The sequence below is a fragment of the Peromyscus maniculatus genome, chromosome 7 (assembly GCF_049852395.1).
Source record: "Peromyscus maniculatus bairdii isolate BWxNUB_F1_BW_parent chromosome 7, HU_Pman_BW_mat_3.1, whole genome shotgun sequence".
Taxonomy (NCBI): Eukaryota; Metazoa; Chordata; class Mammalia; order Rodentia; family Cricetidae; genus Peromyscus; species Peromyscus maniculatus.
Window position 1 is genome coordinate 36,176,431 of NC_134858.1, and position 10,069 is coordinate 36,186,499.

Below are 10,069 nucleotides of genomic sequence, written 5' to 3' on the forward strand. Positions count from 1 at the left end.
GAAGGGGTGTTGGATTTTGTCAAATGCCTTTTCAGCTTCTAGTTAGATGATCATGTGTTTTTTTTTTCTTTCATTTTGTTTTTATGGTGTATTACATTGACAGACTTTCATATGTTAAACCACCCTTGCATCCCTGGGATGAAGCCTACTTGATCATGGTGGATAATTGTTTTGATGTGTTCTTGGAGTCTGTTTGCCAGTATTTTATTGGGTATTTTGCATCAAAGTTCATGAGGGAGATTGGTCTGTAGTTCTCTTTCTTTGTTGCATCTTAATTTGGGCTTGGGAATCAGGTAATTGTAGCCTCATAGAAGGAGTTTGGTAATGTTCCTTCTGTTTCTATTTTGTGGAACAATTTAAAGGGTATTTTTATTAACTCTTCTTTGAAGATCTGGTAGAATTCTGCGTTGAAACTATCTGGTCCTGGGCTTTCTTTGTTTAGGAGACTTTTTTTTTTTTTTTGGTTTTTTGAGACAGGGTTTCTCTGTGTAGCTTTGCGCCTTTCCTGGGACTCACTTGGTAGCCCAGGCTGGCCTCGAACTCACAGAGATCCACCTGGCTCTGCCTCCCGAGTGCTGGGATTAAAGGTGTGCACCACCACCGCCCGGCCGTTTAGGAGACTTTTAATGAGTGTTTGTTATTGGTCTATTTAAACAGTTTGTCTGGTCTTGATTTAATATAGGTATGTGGTACTTATCCAGAAAATTATCCATTTCTTTTAGATTTTCCAGTTTTGTGGAGTACGGTTTTTTGAAGTATGACCTGATGATTCTCTGGATTTCCTCATTGTCAGTTATTATGTCTCCCTTTTCATTACTGATTTTGCTAATTTGGATGCTCTCTCTCTGCCTTTTGGTTAGTTTAGTAAAAGGCTTGTCTATCTTGTTGATTTTCTCAAAGAACCAATTCTTTGTTTCATTAATTTTTTGCATTGTTCTCTTTGTTTCTTTTTTATTGATTTCAGCTCTCAATTTGATTATTTCATGGTGTCTATTCCTCCTGGGTGACTTTGCTTCTGCTAGTTCTAGAGCTTTTAGGTGTGCTGTTAAGTCACTAGTGTGAGATTTCTCCAACTTCTTTACGTAGGTATTTAGTGCTCTGAATTTTCCTCTTAGCACTGCTTTCATAGTGTCCCATGGGTATGTGGTGTATTCATTTTCATTGATCTCTAGAAAGTCTTTAATTTCTTTCTTTATTTCTTCCTTGACCCATTGATGAATTAGTTGATCATTATTAAACTTCCATGAGACTGTAGGCTTTCTTTAATTTTTGTTGTTGTTGAAATCTAACTTTAAACCATGGTGATTTGATAGAAAACAGGAGGTTAATCCAATTGTTTTGTATCTGTTGAGATTTGCTTTGTGGCCAAGTATGTAGTCAGTTTTAGATAAAGTTCCATGGAGTGCTGAGAAGGTATATTCTTTTTTTCTTAAGATGGAATGTTCTGTAGATATTGATTTAGTCCATTGAGTTATAACATCAGTTAAGTCCTTTATTTCTTTGTTAAGTTTCAATTTGGCAGATCAGTCCAGTGATGAGATTGGGGTGTTGAAGTCTCCCACTATTAATGTATGGGGTTTTATATGTGATTTAAGCTTTAGTAATGTTTCTTGTAGATATGTGGTTGGCCTTGTGTTTGGGGCATAAATGTTCAGAATTGAAACTTCATCTTGGTGGATCTTTCCTGTGATGAGTATGTAATGCCCTTCTTGATATCTTTTGATTGATTTTAGTTTGAAGTCTATTTTACTGGATATTAAGGATAGCTATACCAGCTTGCTTCTTAAGACCATTTGACTGGAAAGACTTTTCCCAGCCTTTTAGTCTTAGGGTAGTGTCTATCCTTGAATTTGATGTGTGTTTCTTGTATGCAGCAGAAAGATGGGTCCTGCTTTCATATCCATTCTGTTAGCCTGTGTCTTTTTATAGGTGAATTAAGTACATTGATATTAAGAGATATTAATGACAAGTGATTATTTATTGCCATTATCTTTTGGTTGTAGTGTTGTGTACTTCTCTTCTTTGGGGTTTACTGCTGTGGGGTTATCTATTGCCCGTGTTTTCATGGGTGTATCTGACTTCCTTAGGTTGGATTTTTCCTTCTAGTGCTTTCTATAGGGCTGGGTTTGTGCATAAGTATTGTTTAAATCTGGTTTTGTCTTGGAATGTCTTGTTTACTCTGTCTATGATGATTGAAAGTTTTGCTGGGTATATTAGTCTAGGCTGGCATCCATGGTCTCTTAGTGTCTGCATTACATCTGTCCAGGTCCTTCTGGCTTTCAAAGTCTCCATTGAGAAACAGTGTTGTTCTGTCAGGTTTGCCTTTATAAGTCTCTTGGCCTTTTTCCTTTGCTGCTCTTAATATTCTTTCTTTATTCTGTATGTTTAGATGTTTAATTATTATGTGGTGAGGGAACTTCTTTTGGGGGTCTAGTCTGTTTGGTGTTCTATAGGCTTTTGTATCTTCATAGGCATTTCCTTCCTTAAGTTGGGAATGTTTTCTTCTATGATCTTGTTGAATATATTTTCCATGCCTTTGAGTTGATATTCTTCTCCTTCCTCTATTCTTATTATTACTAGGTTTGACCTTTTCATGGTGTCCCTGATTTCTTGGACATTTTGTGTTATGACTTTTTTTGGCTTTGGTATTTTCTTTGACTGATGAATACATGTCCTCTATTGTATTCTCTACACAAGAGATTCTCTCTTCCATCTCTTATTCTGTTGGTTAGACTTGCATCTGTGTTTCCTGTTCATTTACTCAGATTTTCTATTTCCATCATTCCCTCTGTTTTTGTTTTCTTCATTGTTTCTACTTCCCTTTTTATGTCTTGAGCTGTTTCCCTCACCTGTTTCATTGATTTTTCATGGTTTTCTTTAAAGGATTGATTGCTTTCTTCTGATTTTTTATTTGTCTTTTCCTCTATTTCTTTATAGATTTCATCCAATTTTTTGTGTGACTTTTTCTTAATTTCTTTATTGATTTACTCCATGTTTTTGTTCATCTTTTTCTCAATTTCATTTTTGATTTTTTCTTGAAAGGCCTCTAGTATCTTCATGATGCTATTCTTAAGGTTGCTTTCTTCTGCTTCTTCTACCTTGTGATGTTCAGGTCTTGCTGTTGGAGGAGGGCTAGGTTCTGGTGATGTTGTATTGCTCTTCATGTTGTTATATGTACTTCTACCTTGACATCTGCCCATCTCATCTAATAGGTAAAAGAGGTTGCTGTGTCTGAGCAAGTTGCTGTTGGTCCAGTCTGTGGTTGTTGTGTTGTATCTCAGGGGGCCCGTCTGTGTCTAATCTTAGCTCTTTGTCTAATTGGAGCAGGCAGCTTCTGTGTCTCAGGGAGCTGCTCTTGGGTCAACTCAAGCTAGTTGATTCTGTGACTCATGGATTCATTCTTGGTCTTATCAGGGCCCTTGTTCCAGTCATAGCTGACAGATTCTGTGTTTTAGGGAGCCTCTCTTGGTCAATGAGAGGTGGCAGATTCTACTCAGAAAACCTCTCTTGGTCTAATGAGGGCTGGCAGATTTCCAGTCTCCTGAGGTTACACTTGGTCCAATGATAGCACTTTATCCAATGAGAGCTCTCTCTCTAGGCCCAATGAGAGCTCTCTCTCTGAGCCAGATAAGAGCTGGACATTGGTTTCCAAGCCTCAGGAAGTGGCGGCGGTCTCGGGTGGATGTTGTTAGGGGCATGGCATGTAGATTGCAGGGTGCACTAGGTTGTCTTGGGAAAGGGGAACCTTCCTGCAGGAGCCCTGCCAGCTGGCTGACAACTGGGGCCTAGCTGGGCAGGTGTTCCCTGGAAAAGGCTTGGGTACAAGGATGGGTCCTAGGGGCAGGCCTCCCTGGGGATAAACAGAGTCACTCACCTCTGACCCCTTGAATCATGACAGGTGATATCTATCAACAAAGGTTACTGCTGGTATTCCCAGGATTTGGTTATTATCTCAAAATTTTCTCAGGGAACCTAAAGAAACTTCATCCACAGACCACAGGAAGCAGTTTGGAGAACAGGACAACCACACTCCCAAGAGATTGTGTGGAAGATTTTTGGTTATTTGGTGGATCATGAATGTTTGCTATATTTAGAAGAATATAGGATTAAAAGACAGCTATTGATCTCAGATATTTGCATTGACATGGATTTTGGTATATTGATACAGATTCAAAGTTAATTTTGTTACACTGTATATATATTTCTAATCTTGTTTGGAGTGCTGTGCTTATGCAGTTCATTTAAAAATGCAATGTATAAATAAGAAATGAAGTTAGCAGTTAATCTATCATAATCAAATTATGGTCACATTAGGTATGTTTTCTAGGTTAAATGGGTGTATTTTAGATGGATAAATTGTCTTCAAGCACTTTAAAGACCTATAGAACATGGCATTTAAAATGTTTTGCTGGCCGGGCGGTGATGGTGGCGCACACCTTTAATCCCAACACTCAGGAGGCAGATCCAGGCGGATCTCTGTGAGTTCAAGGCCAGCCTGGGCTACCAAGTGAGTTCCAGGAAAGGCACAAAGCTACACAGAGAAACCCTGTCTCTCGAAAAACCAAAAAAGAAAAAAAAATGTTTTGCTAACCTAAGGATTTTCATGACAATAAGACACATCTGCTGCAGGCAGCACCAGTTTACTTCATGAAAGGATGATAAGACAATGATTCCACCCTGAATGTTTTCAAATGTTTCAAAACACTGGCAAAGGCTTCTTTAAAGGGAAGCATGGATCAAAAGGGAAGAGATGGTAGGGATTTTAAAAAACATTATATCTTCGTAATATTTTACACAGAAAATTGTGAAGCTTTTTCTTAACATCTAATTGGATAAAACCAAGGCAAACACTTTTTTAGTAAAATCTGGCATTTTTTTTTAAATAATGCAAGAGCCTAATCAAGCAAAGGAGAATGAAAACATTCACTAGTTAGAGTACTCCTTGACTGTACCCCTTCTTTTCATTCACAATTGATACTGACTTTGTGGATGGCACTTATAATTAGTCAGAAAACAATTTCCAACTTATCTTTTTCCATGGCAATAAATGATACAAATAGATTCTACAGTGAAAGTATATGACTTCTGAATCTTAAACTCAGAGATGTAGGCAAGAAAAACACAATAACTCTACATGAAGAAGAAAGATGAATATAGAATTGTAGGTGTTGGGAGCCATGTGGCCTAGTTTCAGATCAATATATAAAAGCTTGTCCAATGGGCCTGCATGAGGCAAAGCCCACTGGAGACAGTCTCACTCTACAAGGACCAGTGAACTTCAGGACAGTGCAGAATACTGCTGGAACCATGAGGCCTGCATGCTCTCTTTTCTTTCACAATATTGATGATACTCTTGGCAGCTTTTAGTATAACTTTGTCAGTCACACACAGGACAGATATGATCATTCCTAGAAAACCCATTTTTTATCAAATATTTCTACTAAAAATTCTTTGGGAATTGATTATTCTCAGGAAATATCAACTGTAAGCCCAGATCCTGGAAACTGTTCTGATTCAGGGCTGACAGGATGAAGGCAGTAAAAGTTAATGGGCAGTTGAAAAAGTACAAGTTAACTGTATGCAGGTGGCTTATGGCACATCACCCTGATTTATGTAAATATGCTTTGGTAAGTTTTGAATGATATTGTTGTTCTTAAAAATGTGTGCCATTGTTTATCACCTTTTAGGTTTGTAAAGACAGGATATATGTGACTCCATAGTTGGCCAAGCTAACAAAATGGTAGGCATTGTTTTTTATTTAAAAGATGGTTTGAAGAAAAAGTTGGAAAAAAAAAACATATTTAACATATTTGTTTTTGCCAAAAGTTAAAGTTGGAGGATGGGAAAACAAGTTTGTTAATATGAAAAAACATGCTTGTTTTTCAAGCATAAATAAAGATGGCTCAAGCTATTCAGGGTGTCCACTTATGCAAAACTCATCTAGTTGTCAGAAACTACTTCATTTCTTTGCATAAATGCCACTTCTCCGACTCGAGACCTGAACTCGGGTTGAGTTGGGAACAAGATATGCAGGGAAGAGAGGAGTCAAATAACAGTGTAAAAAATGTTGCACAGATAACCATAAAAATGATAGTCATCTGCTCCTGTCTCTCATTGGCACTTTAGTTTAAGACAGTGAAAAAACCTTGTGGGTAAGACTATGAGAGAACCTGTCCTCTGCTTACCTACACACTAATACCATTCTGTATACTTTTCCAAATCTCAGAATTGCTCATTGTTTATTCCAATTACTTATACAACTCAGAAAACTACTGTTTGAATAATTTGGCAATTAATTAAGATAGCCAAAACATTAAGACAACCAAAGGATATTGACTAAATACATTTATTCCCAACTTAATGTAAATGAGGCTTGCCTAAACAGAGCTGGGTTCATATATATAAATATAAACAACCACACATAGGGCTTTGAAATTTTTTTCAGGAGGTGATACAATTACCATCTCTGAATGGACTCTGGTTATGCCAGAGAGTAGCAGTTTTCCATGGGTATGAAGGCGAGAACCCACTTTCACCTTTCGTACATTTCTTCCAAATAATTGTGTACTAGCAACAATCTCACATCTAGTATTATTAACTGCTACTTGTAGAATATGATCTCCCAAATTCCAAACATGATCTTCCATTGCTAAAGGAAGTTATTCTTCATTGAGAGGAAAAATCTTTTTTAGTAGTTTTCTAAAGGCAACCTTAACATCTTGATTTCTCAGGCTGTAGATCATGGGATTCAACATAGGCACAACAATGGTATAAAACACAGATGACAATTTCCCTTGGCCCAGGCAGCTGACTGATGATGGCTGAAGGTACATGAAAGCTGTAGAACCATAGAAGACGACAACAGCCAAGATGTGGGAGCTGCAGGTGCTGAAGGCCTTGGATCTTCCCCCAGTGGATTGAATGTGCAGGATGCTGACAATGATGAAGATGTAAGAGCTAAGGATGGTCAAAGCTGGTACAACAATGTTAAATGCACTGAAGGACAGTGCTAGTACTTCATTGATAAAAGTACTAGAACAAGAGAGCTCCAGTAATGGGAAAAGATCACAAAAGTAATGGTTAATTATATTAGACTTACAGAAAAGCACTCTTAGCAGGAAGACAATGTGAGCTGTGGCACTTACTAAGCCCATACCATAGACCCAAGAAACCATCCACAAACAGACGTGATAGGACATGGTTACATTGTAAAGTAAAGGGTTAGAGATAGCCACATAGCGGTCATATGCCATTGCAGCCAACATGTGACATTCTGCAACAGCAAAAACACAGAAGAAATAGAACTGAGCTATGCATTCTGGGTAGGGGATGACATTCTTCTCAGTCACAAAGTTCACTAGCATTTTGGGAGTAATGACAGTGGACTGACAGCAGTCAATAAAGGACAGACTGCTGAGTAAATAATACATGGGTGTGTGCAGCTGAGAACTAAACAGAATCAAGATGATCATGCCCAGGTTTCCCACAACTGTAAACAAATAGACTCCTAGGAAGATGAGGAATAGGGGCAACTGGAGCTCTGGTTTCTCAGTTAACCCAGCAAGGATGAACTCAGTCACAGCAGTATTATTTAATTCTTCCATTCTCTTTTTGAAATTGTATGTAAAGAAAATTTTATATAGAAGAAAAATTTGAGTGTTCATTCTCTTATCACTCAATGAATTTTGAAACAGAATTCAAATATTTTCAGATATTTCAAATCTTCTGCCATCTTCTTTTCTATCTAAGCAATCAGAGATTTTGCAATCCTGTAGAAAGGAGACATGGAAAGAAATAATTATACAGATCTTTACATACATGTCAGTTGGGTCATAAGAATTATTTTTAATGGTACTCATTTCCTACCACATTCAAACCATTCTTACACACTTAATTGAGTGTTTCAAGAATTTCTCCTGTCTTTCTTGGGGTCCTGTTTTCCAGGTAGCCTCACTGGTGATGTGAGTAGCAGTCCAATCATCCTTGTTCCACATCTAGTATCCTCCTATGAGTGAGTACATACCATATTTGTCTTTCTGAGTCTGGGTTACCTCACTCAGGATGATTTTTTTCTAGATCCATCCATTTGCCTACAAACCTCATCATTTTTCTCTGATGAGTAGTATTCCATTGTGTATATGTGCCACAATTTATTTATCGATTCTTCAGTTGAAGGGCATCTAGGTTGTTTCCAGGTTTTGGCTATTACAAACAATGCTGATATAAACATAGCTGAGCAAGTGATCTTGTGGTATGATTGAGCATTTCTTGGGTATATGCCCAAGAGTGGTATAGGTGGATCTTGGGGGAGAATGATTCCCAATTTTCTAAGAAAGTGCCATATTGAATTCAAAAGTGGTTGTACAAGCTTGCATTCCCACCAGCAGTGGAGGAAACCCCAAGAAAGACATGAGGATCATCCAATGACAGAGAAATGGCTGAGATCTACATGAACAACCTGGACTTGAGTGGGAGTAATGAAGGGCGAAAGAGAGCCTGTGGGAGCAGGAGATCCCAGCTGGATCAAGAACAGAGAAGGAGAAGAAGGAATAGGAAACCATGGTAAATGAAGACCACATGAGAAAAGGAAGAAAGAAAGTGCTAAAGAGGCCCACAGAAATCCACAAAGATACCCGCACAATAGACTGCTGGCAATGGTCAAGAGACAGCTGGAACTGACTTACCCTGTTGATGGGATGGCCAAACACCCTAATAGTTGGGCCAGAAACCCCATCCAAGGACTGAGGAATCTGGATACAGAGATCCACAGCTAGGCCCCGGGTGGAGTGCAGGGAGTCTAATTAGTGAGAAAGAGGAGGGTTTATATGTGCAAGAATTGTTGAAACCAAAGTTGGATAAAGCACAGGGACAAATAGCCAAACGAATGGAAACACATGAACTATGAACCAAAGGCTGAGGGGCCCCCAACTGGATCAGGCCCTCTGAATAGGTGAGACAGTTGATTGGCTTGATCTGTTTGGGAGGCATTTAGGCAGTGGTACCAGGTCCTGTGCTCATTGCATGAGTTGGCTGTTTGAAACCTGGGGCTTATGCGGGATGCTTGGCTTAGTCTGGGAGGAGGGGACTGGATCTGCCTGGACTGAGTCTACCAGGTTGATCTCAGTCCTCAGGGGAGGCTTTGCCCTAGAGAAGGTGGGAATGGGGGGCGTGCTGGGGGGAAGGGGAGGGGGACAGGAAGGGGGAGAACAAGGGAATCCGTGGCTGATATGTAGAACTGAGTGGTATTGTAAAATAAAATAGAAGGAAAAAAATTCTCATTTTATATTTATAGCATTTTACTTTTATGAAAAGCTTTGGTTATGGTAATATAAACACCTTATCCACAAGAGATCCATACACATAACTGCAGTTAATGGTGAAGTAATTGAAAAATTTATACTAAAAAATATAAACAATGGAATTTTCTTTCAGTTTACAATATCTACCACAACTTTAGATAGTTAGCTAGGGAATTCAAACCCCCAAAATGAACTAAAAACTCAATAGACTATAAGTCAAGAAGATAAAACATCTACTAGTATGTAACTTTAATCAAGCATATAGAAAAATAAAGAATTGGTTGAGGAAAACTGTTAAATGCAGTTAGCAACATGTCAGGGTAATGTTAGAAAACAGAAATCACAGGAGAGTTGAAGATGGTGTAAGATACTCACCAACAGACTCAGGTGAGATATCTTATAATTCTTTGTTTGACCTTTGTTTTTCTTTGACCTAGCAGTTGTGGTTGACTACACCACACAAAGGACAGCTGTCCCCAATCGGAGTTAATTCTAAATCATAGGGAGAAGCTTCATAATGACTACTGGTTGATATTGCTCTACTGTGATTAATTAAAGCAGTTGCATATATGGTACCACGGTTTTCTTATTGTCCCAACAACTTTTATTGCAAGAAGATCTCATTCCTATTTCAATGCTTCTCTTTGCAATAGTACCCCTATACTATAAATGTTGAGAGCCATATACTGTGACAGACTGTGTCTTCCACATTAGGATTGCTGGAAACTTAACACCAAAGACTGCCTACTGAATGAACAATTATAGTGAGA

At 38.4% G+C, this 10,069-nt stretch overlaps 1 protein-coding gene across 1 annotated transcript; it reads right to left on the reverse strand.

Moving 5' to 3' along the window:
• Positions 1-6,597: 6,597 nt before the first annotated feature.
• LOC102915735 (olfactory receptor 8G50-like) lies at positions 6,598-7,604 on the reverse strand. Its single transcript, XM_006992572.3, has one exon. It carries the CDS (start codon positions 7,602-7,604, stop codon positions 6,660-6,662), a length of 945 nt encoding a protein of 314 aa, XP_006992634.3. The 3' UTR covers positions 6,598-6,659.
• Between the last annotated feature and the right edge of the window lie 2,465 nt (positions 7,605-10,069).

Coding starts and splice junctions, on each gene's coding strand:
- LOC102915735 (XM_006992572.3), bottom strand. CDS start 7,604: ATGGAAGAATTAAATAATACTGCTGTGACTGAGTTCATCCTTGCTGGG.